The 19,376-nt window shown below is 40.6% G+C and overlaps 1 protein-coding gene across 1 annotated transcript in view; it reads left to right on the top strand.

Annotated features, from left to right (window-relative positions):
- LOC127438025 (msx2-interacting protein-like) overlaps positions 1-18,873 on the top strand; it is a 32,801-nt gene extending 13,928 nt beyond the window's left edge. Inside the window, 13 exon segments of the mRNA XM_051693242.1 lie at positions 2,696-2,856; positions 5,644-5,844; positions 5,938-6,089; positions 8,901-9,026; positions 9,422-9,535; positions 9,639-9,752; positions 9,865-9,965; positions 10,077-11,760; positions 11,762-17,089; positions 17,198-17,290; positions 17,401-17,595; positions 17,757-17,915; positions 18,007-18,873. Coding sequence (XP_051549202.1) covers positions 2,696-2,856; positions 5,644-5,844; positions 5,938-6,089; positions 8,901-9,026; positions 9,422-9,535; positions 9,639-9,752; positions 9,865-9,965; positions 10,077-11,760; positions 11,762-17,089; positions 17,198-17,290; positions 17,401-17,595; positions 17,757-17,915; positions 18,007-18,138 — 8,560 coding nt within the window. The 3' untranslated portion in view covers positions 18,139-18,873.
- The last annotated feature ends 503 nt before the right edge of the window (positions 18,874-19,376 follow it).

Below are 19,376 nucleotides of genomic sequence, written 5' to 3'. Positions count from 1 at the left end.
GAATTAATGCGTTAATCAACAGTCCTAATTTTAACATCTTGACATTTTATTCAAAAAGGATAACTTGACTGTTTATTTTATTATTGAGGTTGTAACATGATAAATCATACTTTTAAATCACTGAGCATTAAACAATGTAACGCCAGTAGCATATTTAAATTAACCATGTGAAAAAAATTAAAATGAGTCATTTAGTAGTAAAAAACGTGTAAATTAATAACTTTTTTCACAATTGAGCAGCCTCTTCTTCCTCTGAACTTCTTTTCCACAAGTTTTTAACATTAATAACACCAATGACATCAAAGGACAAACGTTTTTATATTATTATTTAAATGTTTAAAGGTGCTGTAAGCGATTTAAATGTTATTAAATTTAAAAGATATGACTGAATTAAGTGTTGTGAGATATCTCACCGGTCTCTGACAGCTCCAGACTCTGTAAACAACAAACAAAAACATGTCCGCAGACAATGATGCTTTCGACCTGTCAATCATCTTGCGTGTTCACAAATAGTAATGTCGTTGCAGTGAATTGATAATGCCGTTTTCTGATTTATAATATATCAGTTGACAAACTTTAAGCTGTTTCACTACTGTTGTGTTTTGGGACATGCTTTGTGTCGGTTTTTAACGGTATCGGTGTGGTGTTTTGGTAAAAGGGGCGTGGCTAAATCAACGTCTCGGTCGTCTTTAATTATTTTTTCTGTTTTGCACACTTGTTAGTTCTTGCACTAATGCTTGACCTGAGAAAACAAATTGAATAAAAAATAAGCCCATAATTAACTGTAAATGTGTATATCACATGGAGACAAGGGTTTTTACAGGCAACTGACAAATCTAAATATATTTTCTTAAAAATGTGTAAAAATATGGTCAAACCATTTCATGTTACTGAATACAAAGTTGTTATAGACGATTTTAACATGACTGAAAACAGACATGTTTGTCACCATATTATGTCCTTAATATTAATCAAACAACTATAACAAGTCAACAAGAAAACCCTTGTGTGAATAACTTTATTATCAAAGTATTCATGTTTTATAATCTTACAGTGCTGACCAGTAATATAAGTCGTTTCATTTCTGATTGTTTACTGGAATACTTAAAGCACTGTTTTATTCATGTGTATCTTTTGTTTTTATTTATTTATCTTGTTTATTTTATTTATAAAAACATTTTTTGGTATACAAATTAAAAATGTAGTAATACTTGAAACAGCGTTCACTCTAGTATTTTGTTAAAAATCTAAAATTAGTATTAAATATCAAATGGACATTTATATGGACATTTATAACAGAATCAAATGTGAATCAAGACTTTGTGAATTGAATTGGGAAATCTGTATATATCAGTTCCCAGCCCTAATCATTTCTGACATTAAAGAAAATAAATCCAGAATGGTGTTGCAGATTTATCCTAAAATGTATTTAATATTAAATTAGCCATCACTCAATATGGGCTTGCCAGTAAATTGCTAGTAAAAAAGACAAATGTTTTTGAATTATATTTCTTACAATAACTTTAGAAACTAGGTTAAACGGTTGAGCTTGATGAACGCAGACAACATTATGATTTGTGTCAAATTGGAGAAAATTAAATGAGATTTAGGCGACTTGAAAGGGTCCAAATAATTTCACTTCATGAGTGTCCTTTTTATTTTTTAGAAATAATTCATTTTTTAAATTGGGGGTATAGGCGTAAACAGTAGCCTACCCCTTGATTGAATGTCAGTTCAGTTATGACACTGTTTATGACTGTAATTAATAGGTAAATAATGTTTAATTGTTGGTTATGGTCAAGAAAGAGTACTAAGATGGAATTGGCCTTCACCGTTTTCTGTGGGGTTTTATGGACATTTGCCGTGTTTCAAACTATCTAGTTTTCATGCTGTTATATTTATGTTAGATAATAGTTTTTCTAATATATCTTGTGTTTCTCTAAAGAACACAATGTTTGCTTTTATTGCTTTTTAAATAGTACTGGGACATACATTTCTACTGTGCTTGTTAATGATTTATCACTGTCAATTATTTTCTGTGAATAATTGAATCAGATCAAGAATACAAATGTAACAACATGAAATAAATGAGGAACGCATCTCCTGTGCTGAGGATCTTGTTTTAGTGAGAGGAATTGTGTTGATGAGTGAGGTGTTATGACCCTGATGACCTCATGTCTTGTGTTTGGACCTGTTTCATTCAGAACCATCTGCTGTTGTCATATCCTGTTTGTGCTTAATGAAGTTACAGGTGACAAAAAAGCCACATGTGTTAATAACTTAAATGCAAGTGATATTGTGCTTTCACGTTCTTGGCTTTTCCTCGCTATACTTTCGTCTGTTTGTGCTTGTTTTACTTGAGACCTTTCCAACAACATGACACCTTATGACTGTCTGATCTTTATGATGTTTTGACCATGTTTGACAGTATAGTGTTCTTGTAATTCGTCTGCAGATATAAAGCAATAGTTGTAAAAAGGCAGTTTAACTTTTCGGTGTGAAAGCAGACTTGAAGCAAACCAAATTTGGAGCACCTCCTGAGATAATAGAACTGCTCTCATCGGAGTACATGTACTGCACATGCATGTTCACGTTATATAATTAATGAATGCATGTCAGAATATATTTATTAGGATTGTGTGCTGAAGAGGTTTGTCTCTTTTTTTTTTTTTTTTTTTTTTTTTTTTTTTGGCAGCAGTGATTCAAACAGCAGCTCCAGTGAAGGATCTCGAGCACGCTCTCTTCAGTCTGCGGCGACACATGCTCCTCCGGCTCCTCCAATGCTCACTCTGGACTCTGATGAGCCACGAAGGAGCTTTGGGATCAGAGTCCAGAACCTCCCAACACGATCCACAGGTGATTTCTTATGCTTAATTTCTTATCTTGCACATCTTATTTTATGAAGGTGTAAGGCCCTGAAGCGCTCCACATTTTATTCTCATTAAAGCTGATGTGTCATTTTTTCAATGTTAATATGTCAAATGAAGTAATTTCAACTAAGCTAACCCTATTTCACAACATGCATCATTTCAAGGCAGTTTCATGATGCTGTAATGTCTTAAAGTCCTCATTATTGAGTATTGACGCTGACTATCACCCCTGGAGTCACGAGTTTGAATCCAGGGTGTGCTGAGTGACTCCAGCCAGGTCTCCTAAGCAACCAAATTGGCCCGGTTGCTAGGGAGGGTAGAGTCACATGGGGTAACCTCCTCGTGGTCGCTATAATGTGGTTCTCGCTCTCGGTGGGGCGCGTGGTGAGTTGTGCGTGGATGCCGCAGAGAATAGCGTGAAGCCTCCACACGTGCTATGTCTCCACGGTAACGCTCAACAAGTCACGTGATAAGATGCGCAGATGATGGTCTCAGATGCGGAGGCAACTGAGATTCGTCCTCCGCCATCCGGATTGAGGCGAGTCACTACGCCACCACGAGGACATAGAGCGCATTGGGAATTGGGCATTCCAAATTGGGGAGAAAAAAAAAATCCTCATTGTGCGGTTTAAATAAATAATGTAATTAAAAATCATGCCTTAAAAATTATTGTCTTCAGGCTCCCAGTGAGCAAGCCAAAGGCGACTGTGGCGAGGAACACAAAAGTCATGACATAAAATAACGTTGGAAGAAACTATTCTCACCTGGGGGAGCCAGTTCCCCTCTGACTAAACAGCATGAATAAAAAGCCAGTATTAGTTATCTGCGTAGTACAAGTCTTGTTTTATGTGAGTAAACTGAGTAAATGTTGGTGGATAATAGGGATGTGCGCTACGACTAATTTGACTGTTGTTTAAACGGAAGTTTTGTAACCGACTAGTCTAAAGATACCAACCTTCAGAAAACAGTAAAAAAAAAAAAAAAAAAGTGTGTTTATGCGACCCATTTAAAATACTTAATCTATTCCAAATCTGACGCTAAATTCTACTGAAAAGGGGCATTTATCTGCGACGTGCTCGCCTTGAATTATGATCATTGTACATTAAGTATAGAACATAACACGCATTCACTGAATCAACATTAGTGAATATTTAATAGACATATTTATTGAAAACAATTGAATGAATAGTGCTGGATCAATGGAACAACATAAAAGCCTGTTCTAAACGGAAATCATCAATAAAAGTTACTGAACATATTAAAACAGTCAGGACATTGTTGAAAATAATTAACAGGTAGACTAAGCCAAATCTGTGAGAGAGAAACAAATGCGCTGAAAAGATGCGTGTATTTCACGACGTGCAGTCGTGCATTAACCATTGATCTAATATGACAGCTGTTCAGTAAAGAATGTTAACCAATAACAGTTACGATGTTAAAAAAAGTAGCTATAGGATAGAAAAAATATGCCTGTGATGTAGCCTGTAATAAATCTAATGTACTCTAAACATGACGTGCACACAGAATAAAAGATAGTTTAACACGTTCAGCAGTCGACACCTCGTTGAAACAGCCTTCTTAATCAGCAGATTAAAAAATGACATGCCTAGTCTAAAACAGTTATTTTCTAGGCTACTTACTCTAAAGCATAAATGTTTTGATGAGTAAAATTAACCCGTGGACATGGTCCGGTGAAAGACGGGACTTGACTCACCTGAGGCGATTATCCTGCGCTTGATAAAGTCCGCTCAGCGGAAACATAACATACAAGCATGACTCAAATGTGAAAACATCCATAGGGACTTTCAAACATTTGGAAAGACGATTCCCGCACCACTGAAGTGATTTCATTACTACTTTGCTGAGTTTGCTTGTGTAGCGAGAGGATATTTTCCTGCACGGCGCGAGTGAGAGAGGGAAGAAGCACGCGCAGCATGAGGTGAAATTAAACTCTGTATCTGCTCCAGATATCCTCTCTTTATAATATTATTTGTATTATTAATTCTATTTAAAATATGTAACATTAATATGACAGTAATTTAAGTGCAGGCTCTGTAAAAAATATAAAGTAAAATGATGATCAGTTTAATGGGGGGAAATATTAACCGACTAGTAACTCCAGTGTCGACTAGCGGCATCAGAACCGTTTAGTCGACTAGTCTCGCACATCACTAGTGGATAATGTTTAAAACTAAAGGATTTTGTATGAACTGTTAGATTAATGATTAAAATGCTTTCTAGTATCAGCTTAATATGCAGCTTGAACTATAAGTAACTCATTCGTAGGTTGATTTCACCTGGAAGTGACCAACATAACACAGCAACATTGACTCAACATTGGGCTATCTGTTTGTACAACCAAGACGGGGGAGTTTTATGGAATCTGTTTAAAAACCATAATTATTTTTGTAATTCTGTTTGGTGGCACAAAAATTACAGACTTCAACTTTAAGGCCCGGGTATACTTCGCTTTTCTGCGTTCTGGATCGTGCCCGGTTGACCGCATTGCCTTTCAAAGTAAATATTAATGTTTACGAAACATGCGCCAACGTGGCGAGAAAATCAGTCCACGCAAACTGGGCTGATAATGAAATTTGCATCACATAATGTGCATGGAGCGAACAGCAGTGCTGAAAACCGAAGTATACTTTGGCCTTTAATTTGAAACATCCAATTTAGGGAAAGGGTGTATTAATGAGTTGATTTGGGTGTCTTTGAGAAATGCTGCTTTGGTACATTTCAACCATTCCTGACCATGTCTGTGCTTTTTCAGATACGAGTTTGAAAGATGGGCTTTTTCATGAGTTTAAGAAGTATGGTAAAGTGACATCAGTACAGATCCATGGAGCTTCAGAAGAGCGCTACGGCTTGGTTTTCTTCAGACAACAGGAAGACCAGGAAAAAGCTCTCAGTGTGTCCAAGGGAAAGCTCTTCTTTGGGATGCTGATTGAGGTGACTGCCTGGAACGGCCCTGGTGAGCATCTGTCGCAGTAATGCATTGTGCTTATACTGTAAATACTAGCGGAGTTTAGATGATGGTACATGTTGTCAATTTTACCTCTAACAGAGACGGAAAGTGAGAATGAGTTTCGGCCCCTGGACGGACGTATAGATGAGTTTCATCCAAAGGCCACCCGTACATTGTTTATAGGAAATCTAGAGAAGACGACTAATTATCAGCAGTTGCTTGATGTCTTCCAGCGTTTTGGAGAGATAGTGGTAAGATTAAATCTATTAAATTCTGATTTGATCTGGACTAGTGGTGCAGAAATGAAGTTTTCATCACTAATTGGACTTTGAGTGAGAACTTGCTATTTGCTTTCACAGGGTTCCTGTGGATCTGTAAGTCTTAAAATGTCTTAAATTCAGTTTTCCAAAATTTAGGTCATAAGTCTTAAATATCTTAAATTATACAACAAAAGTCTTTAATTTTTATTTAAGGAGGTCTTAAATTTGGGAGTGGAAAGACCGAAATCGTGATATGGCCTAATGTGATTATCAAAAGAATACGATTTAATTAAATGCATGCGCTGCATCCTTCAAAGTGAAAACGTGGCACTGTTGCGGGGGCTTGTGGGTGTTTCCAGCTGTTGCAGAGCAGTTCACAATCATTAACCCATATCGGAAATATATGACAAACTATCTCCACTTGGAGATATGGAATACAAAAAGACCTGTACGAACTTGGGCTCAGAGGCAACCTACCCATCTTTATCTCCAACTTCTTGACAAACTACGCTATCAAACCCACCTGTACAAGAGCTAGGAGTTCCACAAGGGAGCATCCTTTCAGTGACTTTCAGCATCAAAATTAATAGTATAATCAAAGTTATTGACCCCCACATTTTTCTAAGTTTATATGTTGACGACCTATGGATATGCTCTAGGGGGAAAAATATGAATATAATTGTACGACAGCTACAACTCTGCATAAATAAAATAAACAACTGGTCAATAAAGAACGGATTCAGATTTTCCAAAACAAAGTCAGTATGCATGCATTTTTGCTTTCTCCGATCCTTACACCCCGACCCAGAGTTGAGTATGGAGGGAGAACCCATCAAAGTAGTGAATGACTTCAAATTCTTAGGCCTTGTCTGTGATGATAAATTCACCTTTATCCCACATATGAAGATGTTGAGATAAAGTGTTTTAAAACAGTGAATATTTTAAAAGTCCTGGCCAATACAAAATGGGGTGCAGATGCTACCGTTCCTTTACATCTCTACAGAACATTAATTAGATCCCGACTGGATTATGGGAGTATTGTGTATGGTCAGGCAAGGAAGTCATACATTCAAACACTTGACACAATACAACATCAGGGAATACGTCCCATTCAAAGCCTTTATTGAGAAGCCGGTGAACGTTCCCTCCAGAATCGGCGTCTGAAACTGGCCTTACAATACGCAGTCAAACTCAAAGCAAATCAAAGTGATCCGGCCTCTACACCAGTATTCCAACCAGAATGTTCTTCTCTGTATGAAGCTAGACCTAAAGCGATCAAACCTTTTGGAATATGGATTAAGCCATACTTGGAGAATTTGAACATCAAACTGGACAACATAAGACAGTATCATTTTTGGCCTGTCCCCCCCTGGACCTTGAACCAACTATTATTATGGCACTGGCACAACTAAAAAAGGCAGAAACACTTCCCAACGTGTATCAATAGGAATTCTTGGATCTGAAATGTAGTTTCCCACTCCATAGTACAGTATTCACGGATGGATCCAAAACGGATGTGTATCAGTAGCAGTAGTGACAGCTGAGGCCCGAGCGCTGCTACTGGCACTGGAAAACATTGAGCAGGGTCGAGGATGAGACCTTTTAATCGCTTCAGACTCAAAGTCTTGCCTTCAAGCACTTGAATCCATGGAGACCGTTCACCCCATAATCATAAACATTTTGACTAAAATACATCGATTACAGAAGAAGGATTTCAACATTATCTTCTGTTGGGTGCTGGGACATATTGGTCTGGCAGGAAATGAAAAAACAGATACAGCTGCAAAAGAGGCATTAAACTTGGAGATCTCAGAATGTCTGATACCACCCTCTGAACTCAGGCCATTAATAAACTCATATATCACCAATAAGTGGCAATCAGAATGCAATGAGTGCAACAGCAATAAACTATACGAAATAAACCCCAGGGCCAAAGCAACTACTCTCAAAATTTTAAATCTAGTCATGACCAAATAGTGTTTACCAGATGCCGATTGGGCCATTCAAGACTGACACATGCGTTTTTACTGACTGGTGAAGATCCTCCTGTCCAAACCCCTATGACCATCAAGCACATTTTACTGAACTGTAAAACTTTTGGAACTATCAGACAACGCTTTTATACAGAGACTTGTTTAATAGATATTTTTTTTAAAGTATCATGTGAACAGATTTTACAGTTCTTATTTAATATTGTAAATTTTATTGAACCCTTGTTTGCCATGTGAATAGCCTGGTTGCTGACATGACGTTAAAACTAAATAAATAAATATGTCAAATTATCACTAAAGATCAGACCCCCCCCACCTCCCGTATCCTCTGTCTGGCCCTCCCCATCACAGGAAGGAAAGACTAAGAACATTAAATATAGGCTACCAATTTTAAAAACTATTGGCAGACTAACTGGCTTTCTTTCAACTCATTATCGAATCAGCACAATCCAAAATCGGTTGATTTCTAATTTGTATTTATTTATATAATGGTACATATGCCAATTTTAATGTGATGTACAGTATATGTGGAAAACTTGTCTTGAGTATTTTAAACTTGCATATATCCTATCCTGTTTTACTGCTGAGCACTATTAAGGCCATGTTGAATGTGTGCCCCTGCCTGTTTAAGTAAGAGTCTGTGATACATGATTTATTTTGAGATTTGAGTTTTGGTATGTGGATACGGTTTTTTATTTGTTCAGGTCTTGAAAAAGGTCAAAGTCTTAAATTAGATTTGAAAAACTCTGCAGCAACCCTGTTTTATACTTGTTGTAACCAATGCCATGGCTTTTTTTTTAATTGATTTTAGGATATTGACATCAAGAGGGTTAATGGCGTTCCCCAGTATGCATTTGTTCAGTACTCTGATATTGCAAGTGTTTGTAAAGCCATTAAGAAAATGGATGGAGAGTATCTTGGCACCAACAGACTTAAGGTATTTACATATATGTTTTGGCAGATGCATTTTTGCTTTATGCCAGGATTTCCCAAACAGGAGTTTGTTAAAATACACTGCAGGGGATTCGAGTGATTGTGAAGAGCCAAAATGTTTCTACCTTTTATGTGGTCCATCATGTAGCACCTTGATTTTGAGTTTGTTTTTATCAGGAGAGATAATGTAATAAAAATGCACTATTCCTAACATTACTGAAAATTTCAGGGGGTACTTTAAGTAAATAATTTAGGTCATATAAGTTCAGATGACACAGAAGTTTGGGAACCTTTGGCTTATACCTTATGCACATAGCACCATTGTTTTTAAGGGAAAAAATTACCATCTGTCATAGTGGATTGCATCGTTTTTAATGATTGCTTGTAACTTGATTACAGCTTGGTTTTGGGAAGAGTATGCCTACCGCATGTGTGTGGTTAGATGGTCTTACCTCAAATATCACAGAACAGTACCTCACACGACACTTCTGTCGCTATGGACCTGTTGTCAAGGTAGAGATCTAGGAACTAGGAAACCCATGTTTGTGAAAGTTTGACACACTGTTTTGATTTATACTGGCATTTTGTGGAGGCTAACTATTTGCTTCTTTCACAGGTTGTGTTTGACAGGTTAAAGGGAATGGCTCTCATTCTATACAACAACACTGATTTTGCCCAAGCGGCTGTTAGGGAAACCAAAGGATGGAAGATCGGAGGAAACAAAATTAAGGTACTTGGCAACTGACTAGTTTTTATATTGGTGTATAGAGAAATATATCTATTTGTATTTTAGCAGTTTTATTGAGTCTACTGAAAATAACATGTTTGCTGCTTCCATCCAGGTTGATTTTGCCAGTCAGGAGAGTCAAATTGCTTTCTACCGTTCTATGCAGGCATCAGGGCAGGACATCCGTGACTTCTATGATGTTCCATCAGAAAGGAGGTGAGTGCTGTAATTAGTTTGGGAAGAAGTAGGTAAAAAGCATCAGCCATAATTTATGCATACAGATTGATTTATGATGTATTAATTATAGCCCAATTCCCTTTTTTCCAGAGATGAGCGGAGACCACCGTATCATGACTTTCCAACAGAGAGAACATATTATGAGAATGTAAGAACTCCTGGCATTTACGCCGAAGACCCCCGTCGAGACTACCCTGGTCGCAGTCGTGATCGCTATGCAGAATTGGACCATTACCAAGGGGAACACTATGATCCCCGTTATCACGAGGATCCACGTGAATACAGAGATTATCGAGACCCTTTTGAGGATATCAGGAAGTACAGCTATATCCAGCGGGAACGTGAGCGGGAGCGTGAACGCTTTGAGGCGGATCGCAGTAGATGGAGCCCATCTCATCAGCGGCGCCCCTTAACTCCATCTGTTTCACCCTCACCATCTGATCGTGTATCACGGGAAGCTGAAAGACGTGTGTACAGGCATTCTTCTGAGAGATCTGGAAGCTGCAGCTCTTTATCTCCACCCCCACCTCAGTTTGAGAAGTCAGAAAAATCACCAGTAGATTACAAAGCGGAAGGGCTGGAGCCAGAAGTAGAGCAGACTGAGGCAGAGCGTGTAAGTGGGGCAGAGAACAAAAAGCGTAGCAGACGCAAAGACAAGGCTGACAAGGAGAAGGGAGAGAAAGCCAAGCAGAGGAGAGGGAAAGTCCAATCTCCTAATATGCCCCATTCTGAAGCAGATAGAGAGGCTAGTCTGGAATTAGGTTCTGGGAAGGCAAAAGTTTCAGATGTGGAGAGCCAAGAAAGACAAAAGCATAAAGGGGACGATGAGCCCTCCCCTGCTGACCATGTGACCTGCCTGGAGTCGCAAAAGGGAGAACGACTTGATCAGGGTAAAAGTGAGTCATTGGACAACGATGGCAAAGGGAAAACAAAGAAACACTTGAAATCTGACTCTGGTAGTGATGGTAAAGATTCCTTTTTGGATTCTGACAGACTTGCAGCAAGAAAGAGACGGTTTGGTGATCCAAGTGGAAAAACTATAAGACAAAAAAGGGGGCGTTTAGAGGATGATCCAGGTTCTGGGATTAGCCATCCTGCTGACTTTGGTTCAAACACTGGATTTGCAAAAGAGACAGATATTTATATAGAAACAGAGAAAGAGGCACAAAAAAGAGAACATTCCAAATCGAGGATGAGTTCCCATTACAGTGAAAGGGAAGAACTAGATACCAGTATAAGAGGGACATCTCGAGGCCCATCAGTACGATCAAGTGAATTGTCTGAGGTGGATGCTTTAGGCTCAAAATCGCACCCTGGGTCTAGTATATCAAGACGATATTCAAATGATGGAACCTCAGATAAGGACAATAAAATAAGGGATGAGTATCTAGATAATATTGACCTTTCCCAGAGTTATCGCAAACAGATGGAGCAAAAAAGAAGGCTAAGGCAACAGCTTCATGAGTCTGATAAACCAGGAAAACCAGAAACTTCTCAAGGTTTGGATGCAGAAGATCTTGAGCATCGTAGCCTGGTGCATGAGGTAGGCAAGCCTCCGCAGGATGTCACTGATAGTTCTCCTCCAAGTAAAAGCAAGAAACAAGAGTCATTTGACATTGAGATTAGCTCTAAGAGAGAACGGATTTACCGAACATCCAGGCAAAAAAATGAAGAGACTGAGTGGAATAACAAAAACTCCCCAAGATTTCAGCATACCCCTCCACAAAGAGAGGAAGAATATATGGACACTCATGGTCAAATGACTGTTAAAGAGAGTAAAAGAACCATCTAGACCTGAGGATAATGTTCTGCCAGATCTGGATCTTGCAGGTCATCAGATGAATACATCACAGATGTCGAAGATAAGTACATCTCTACATGATGAGCAGCAAAGATGCTGGGATAGTCGACTAAAGCAGGACTTGCTACCAGACTTTTCAAGAAGCTATGAGAAAAGGCGTCTGAATCGGAAATACTTGGATTATGGACTTTGGCCTGACTTGGAGCCTGGTGAAGTGCGTTCAGACTCTGAAGAGGATCGTGAAAATAAACCCATCTCTCCTATGCCCTCAACATCAGTTTCTTTCTCAGAAAGACATTGTTCAGACAGATTGTCAGAGTCTAAGCTAACCGCTCTGGAGAGAAACAAATTCCGTTCTTTTGCAGATGATCAGATCACACCAGATACTAAAGCTTTGTTAGAGCGTGCAAAGTCTTTGTCCTCCTCAAGGGAAGACAACTGGTCTTTCCTTGATTATGATACACATTTTGCCAGTTTCAGAAGTAGACAGGACACCGAAAAGGTGGAGGTAACACCACGACCAACACCCTCATGGTACCTGAAGAAGAAGAAAATTCGAAGCGAGTCCGAGGACAAAACGGATGAAAGGAAAGATCCAAAGCCAGAAGAACAGGAGCGACGAGAGTTGTTTGCATCACGCTTTCTCCACAGTTCTATTTTTGAGCAAGATTCAAGGCGTCTCCAACATCTTGAACGAAAGCATGAAGACCCTGAACAGGGTGTTGGATATCTGTATTCTCAGCAAGGCCCAGCTGAGGGGCAGCCTGACCCAGAACCAGTTGTGCTATTCCATAACCTTTTTGTAGAGCTAACAAGGTTACAGCAGCAGAAGACTAAAGAACAATGCCTTCAAGATGCCAAGCAAGAAGAAAGCATAGATGGAACTAGAGTAGGTAAAACACACAAGGAAGAGCAAGCACCACAGCAACAGAATGCAACAGAACCCAATATCCACCAATCTGAGGTAAAATCAATTAGCTCAGTTCAAGCCCCTCAGGCTAGTCCTGTCCAAGCCCCTCAAATATCACTAACTGTTTTGTTGGCCAAAGAATCCTTACCATCAGTAGAAATGGAATGTGTTGACACTTCCTTCCATAATTTGCTTGAGCATTCCATCAAAGAGGAAAAAATAGAGCCTGAACAACCCTTAGCTCAGCCATCACAGTCTTTGTTTGAGCAGCCCTCAGAGTCTAATTCTTCAGAATGCCAAGAGTCAAAGACCCCGGTTGATGACATGAAAGTGTCATTAAAGACTAATGAATATGAAAGTGCTAATGATAACAATAAAGTAGTTGTAGAACAGCGCTCAAGCAGTGACGCACCAATAAGTAACACACATCCAGAGACTCCAATGAAGTTTCCTGAACCTCAAGGTTCCCCCTCAAATATCTCTACTGAGGAACCTGAAAAGGTACCTGAGCCACCCATTGCAGAGGCTGAATCTAACAATACAGATGATCAGAAGAGTGGTTATAATTATGCTGTAGAAGAAGCTGTTTCACCCCCTCCAAAGTCAAGAAATAAAAAGGCCAAGACCTCACCTCCCACACCGGTAACAGCTATGTCCTTGCCAGCTACCCCAGACAAACAGAGCACCCGCAAAAGTGAGCGCATTGATAAGGAAAAGCTGAAGCGCTCATCTTCTCCAAGAGGAGAGGCATCCAAGGCAATACTTGATTCAAAGTCAGTTAGTAAGTCTCCAGTGCACAACTTGGATATGGAGCAAGAGCAAAATATAATGCCAGCAAGGGCAAGGCGTAGGAATGTACGTTCTGTCTATGCTACCCCGATTGATGATGAATCTGCTCCACAGACTGTGAAAGATGCGGAGTCACCTCGTGTTGTGCGGAAGCGTGTTGGAGACAAAGATGTGGGATCTGATGTTGATACCATTACTATACCTAAAAACTCAAAAAGAGGACGCCCCCCCAAGAATTTGCGCCAAGCAGAGGAAGTACCAGCAGGAAAAGGTGAACGTTCAAAATCAACTGAGACCAAGGAGTTTGATGGCAATGAGATAAGCAATGAGGACGTTTCCAAAGTGGGAAAAGGCAAACATTCACCTCATACGCAAAAAGGATTAAGTCCAGTGAATGTGTCCTTAGCACCTGGATTTAGACAAAAAGACAAAATGGAGAAAATGTCAGAAAGTTCTAAACTCATAACTGAAGAAAACCCTCTTGTTCTTAAAAACCTTAGAATTCGCCTTGATGTGACAGAGGTAAAAACAATGCTTCAAACAAATGAAGATGAACCTGGAGATTTTCCCAAAAAGAGTTCACCTGGCATGTCTTCAAAGGACCAGTTACTAGAAACTAAATTTAAAAATGATGTAACTGGTGAGGATGTTAACAGTGAAAGTGAGTCTTCGTCTGATCCAACAAAACTCATTGAGTCACAGGGTACCTCGCTGTCTCGAGAGCTGGAGCTTGAGCAAGCTGTTGAGAATATTGCTAAGCTGACAAAAGATTCTTCTCCTCAGTTTAAAAGCAACCTGACCAAGACACAGCGGCCAGTAACCAAACTTGCTGAGGAAACAGAGCGTGACACAGAAGAAGAAAAGCCCGCCAATCCATCCAGCGAAACGGAGCTTGCTGCCGCCATTGATTCCATTACATCAGAGGAGGCATCTTGCAGCCTTCCACAAGTCATTAGCTCTGTTTTAGGTTCAGTATCTGAAGTATCAGAAACCTCTGTCAACACAGCTGTTGTTCAGGAAGAGACCACAACTACTCCAAAAAAAGGGTGTAAAGGCAGAGCTAAAGCCTCAAAGAGGGCCAAAAACCAAAAGTCTGCTGGAAGCAAAAAGGAATCCATCAAAGATATAGTGTTGAATACTGAGAGCATCCATGTGAAGTCACCAGAATCCTTACCTGCAGTACTTCCTGCTGTCACAGAAAGATCACCAACAAGTACCACTGCTGTCATTACTTCCTCGTCCAAGCAAGGTGTAAATGTAACGGCTCCTAATTCAGATATTCCAAATGAACCTGACCTGCCTCTTAAAACAGAGCCTGATATACCAAAGTCCTCTCCAACTATCAACAGAAGTCCAACGTCATCCAAATATCAGCCTTATTCATTTGAGAGCAAATCTCCCTCATCTCCAACAAGAATTTGTCTCAAGAATTTGTCCTCATACCCAAGCAAACTTTCTGTTTCCCCAACTGACTGTTTCAATCAGCAAAAAGAAGCAGGGGTCCTCTCCCCTTCATTGACCTCTTTAGCCAATGTTGAAAGCCCAACATTTCCCTCAGACACCCCTGCTCATGATGCGAACTCGGGTGATTTGTGTAAAATCCTCTCAAAGCCTAGAACTGTTTTATTGTTGGAATTAAGTGCTAAATCTGGGAATATGCATGCTCATTCTGTAAGGGAAAGTGAGATGACACCAGATGTGGTAACCAGCAAGACTGCTCTTCAAGATAACAGGCAACCCTCCATTACATCTCAGCCTGTAGTTAGACATCCTGCTTCAATACCATCCCCAGAAATAAAGCAGATCTTCAGTGAGAAGTCTGTTATTTCAGTTATTGCTTCCACTCCTACCTCTGTCATCAGTCGTGTTAGCAATCCCCCTGAATCTGAAGAGAAGCCAAACGCTTCAATTGGAAATCCCTTTCTGGACAAGCAACCTCCAAAACAGATTTACCAGCCAATCTTGGAGGAGAGCAACACTTACCATTGTCCAACAGTTGGAGAAGGAGGAGGAAATGCTGGCCGCTATATTGTGGATAGTACATCTCTGAGTACAGGCTCCAGTACAGGACTAAGAGTTCAGACATCAGAAGGAGTGGTGGTGTTGAGTCATTCTGGCCAGAAAATGGAGGGGAAGCGTATTAGTGCCAAAATCAGCCAGATCCCTCCAGCTAGTGCTGTGGACATAGAGTCACAGCAACTGGTGTCCATGCCCCCGATCAAGCAGGAACTTTACAGTGCCTCCCAGCCACCTACTTCAAAATGCCCACTTCCTTCAGATCATGGGCATTCCATAAAACCACAACCAAATGTCTCCACAATTAAACAAGAGTCTGCTCTGGATAAGTTAGAATCTCCCTACACTCCAGTTCAAAGTGGGGTGGTCAAAAGATTGCAACAAACACCTGGCCCATCACAGGTCATGGGTTACCATCACACAGAATACCCAATGGTGATGAAACATCCCAAGAAAGGAGATGGGCCGGAATCCTTTGGTGTGGATAGTGTTAAACCTGCTTGGGTCTCAACTATTAGTCCTGCTATAAGTCCACATCTTCCCTCAGCAGCAGGTAATCATGTTGGGTTCATGGCAGGCACACCCACTGACAGACCTTCATCACTCATTCAACCTAAACAGGAGCCACAATCTCCACGGAAGTCTGGACATCCTCATTCTACCTTCGCCAGAGTATCATCTCCAATTGGCTCTTCATCTCCAAAAGGCGTGTCTATGGTGCTTCCGCCTGGATTACCCTCTTTGTCCCAGTATGTTTCCACCGTTCATCACTCTGAGCAGTCTGTGATCATGCCTCCTCACAATGCTCATGTCAGCATCGGAAGAATGTCACCACACCGCGTCGGCCCAATAGGACACCTTGCACAGGGTGAGGTAAGAGTGAACACACCTCCTCTCTCTCTGGTGAACTATGGTATTCACTCTGAGGGCCTCACTTCCTCTTGGCCTCCTGGCCAGCCACGTCCCACATCTCCTCAGGCTGTGGGGAACAGGGAAATGGTCCTTAAAGTTAACCCAGCCAATGCAAGGGGCCATGAAGGGGGGGAGGACGAGGCAAGACGTTTCCACGCAGTACTCGGAAGACCACCTGCTGCTCAACTGAAACCAGAATCCATACCAGCAGAATACCGTGGAGCTCTGCACAGCGGTTTACCTCTCGAACGATTCAACATATCAAGAGACATGCGAGTACTCATGCACCACCAGCAGAGTGATCGTCCACAGGCAGAATTACACCAGGGACACATCCCTGAAAGCATAGCACCTTCAACTCCTACCAGCATGTCAGCATCTCTCTCTCCTCGGCCACACCTGTTAGTAAAAGGAGTATCTGAGAAGGATCCTGCTAAAACATCAGAGTTGAATAGAGCACAATCACCCTCTAGTAAGGAAGGAATGATGGCAATTCGTAGTGCAATGCATCCCATGGCTTCTCCTCAGAGAGTCCAGCTGATGCCAGCAGGAGCTGGAGCGTCCTTCCCTGAATATCCAGCCATGTACACAAACCTACGGCCTGCCCACACTCAGTTTGCTGACAGTTCTCCATTGGGGATGAACCAGTCCCCCCACAGCATCCCACCATCACAGGTAAGTTTGAATTCTGCTTTTTTTCCCTTAATATTTACTTGCTTTTGGCTACCTGGAGCTATTAAATACATTTGTACTTTTTTTTTTTTTTTTTTTTTTTAAACAAAGGGTGTTCAAGAACTGGAGACAAGCCAGGCACAGGCTGAAGCTAAAGTGGAGCCAGTTGGACAGAAGCCTGTGAATATGGTGCAGCTTCTGACTGTGAGTCTCAAATGATACTGAGAAGTATACAGAATGGTTCCAAAAAGTATTTGGACACCTAGGCCACTCTGAGACCCTAAACATTCACTGGTTATTTTTGTGTTGTACAGAAATACCCAATTGTGTGGCAAGGCCTGCTGGCACTGAAGAATGACACTGCAGCAGTTCAGTTGCACTTTCTATGTGGAAACAAAGCTCTTGGGCTGCGCTCTTTGCCGCTCCCAGAGAGTGGAGGGATGCTCCGCATTGTACAGAGGATGAGGCTAGAGGCCCAGCAGTTAGAGGGAGTCGCTCGCAGAATGACGGTACGTAGCTGTGTGCCTCGCCATGAAATTATTTGACATGTTTTGTAAAAAAAAAAAAAAAAAACTCATCAATTATTAAGACATAATGTGTATAATAGTTGTAGGCATTTTCAACTAGTTTGTCCGTGCTGTTGTTAGATAAATGTGTGTGCTGTTTTCAGGGGGAGAGTGATTTCTGCTTGCTGTTGGCCATGCCGTGCGGTCTGGACCAGGAAGATGTGCTGAACCAGACTCAGGCACTCAAATCTGCCTTCATTAATTACTTGCAGGCCAAACTGGCTGCTGGCATCATCAATGTGCCCAATCCTGGCTCCAATCAGGTGAGTGCTTCACTTTTATTGTACGTATACATTGTCAGTATCAATTTTGCCAGGTCAACATATTAACACAATTGTTTCCCTCCATGTGCAGCCTGCCTACGTGTTGCAGATATTTCCGCCATGCGAGTTCTCAGAGAGTCACCTCTCTCGTCTTGCTCCAGACCTTCTCAGCCAGATCTCCAGTATCTCTCCACACCTTATGATTGTCATCACTTCTGTGTGATTCACCCGAGCTGCCCTGAACGCTCAGATGACTCCTTTCAGCCTCGAGGACCACAGCTGACTCGGATCTGTGAGATCTGAAGTCTGTGAAAGATCCTTCCACGTCCCAGACTCATTCACGGATCTTTTCTTGTGTCTCTGGTCCGGAGATGGCTTCATCTGTCTGCGTTTCTGCACAATCTGAATTCATCATGTTTCTGCAGTTTGTATTTATTGATCAGTTTTATTTTTGTTCATGAAACGCTTTGTTGGGCGGAAAAAAATCAGGATGTTTTGATGGAGAAGTGACACCTGAACTGACATTTTCTTCATTTGATGATTTGAGTCTATTTTTTCGAAGAATCATAAAGTTATTGTAACAAACGAATGTGTTTTTAATTCATCATGGTGTCGCTGTAGAGGACAGAACATTGGAGGTGTCTCTGATCACCCACATGCTTCATGTATCTGCCATCTTGGCATCAAACGTGTGGGATTTATGGAGTTTCTGAATTGCCGGACTGTAAATATTTTAAATATTTAAAACTTTGGTGAAATGACCTATGCCCAAAAGAGTCGCCTTTTATGTTCAACTGTATCTGGAGGAAAGAGACGATTGAAATAACGGTAACAGAAAATAAAATTTCTTTTGTGATGTAAATACTTGTGAGACTTTAGGGCTGGCAGCTCTTTGGTGGGTTTGTTGTGGGCACTTCACATTTTCTTACTCAAATAAAAAAAGATCCATAAACATGAACACTTTCAGTGTTTATTCATTACAAATAAACAGGAAAATCAAGGTTAACCTGAATTTTAAAATGAATTTTAGAAAAGTGTTGTGGATAAGAAGGACCCATGTTAAAGGAACATACAGCATCTGTGACACGCCATCGATTACCATCAAACAGGAACATGCCTGTGATATAAACTACAGGTTGTGAAGGTCTTCAATGGATCTGAATAGAGGACCAGCTGCTGCTCATAGTGTGAGATGTTCCTCATGCAGGAACCCAACAGATGCTCAAACACCTGCACATCACACTGTTAATATCAGAGGGGAATCAAGTCAGCACTAATCATATATTGAATGTAAATGTTAGAAGAGTTTGAAACTTCTGTTTTCAGTTTCCTAAAGTCATAGTTTTGTGAAGGATCAGTTTTCAGTGGAGGAAAACACTGTTGTGTTTGTAAATGTAATGATGTGGACGTGACCATGTAAACATTCTGTGATGACCTCAAACAGCGCTTTTAAAAACATTT

This window comes from Myxocyprinus asiaticus, chromosome 49, assembly GCF_019703515.2.
Source record: "Myxocyprinus asiaticus isolate MX2 ecotype Aquarium Trade chromosome 49, UBuf_Myxa_2, whole genome shotgun sequence".
Taxonomy (NCBI): domain Eukaryota; kingdom Metazoa; phylum Chordata; class Actinopteri; order Cypriniformes; family Catostomidae; genus Myxocyprinus; species Myxocyprinus asiaticus.
Note: the sequence above shows the minus strand (reverse complement) of the source record. Positions and strands in the feature narration are given on the sequence as shown.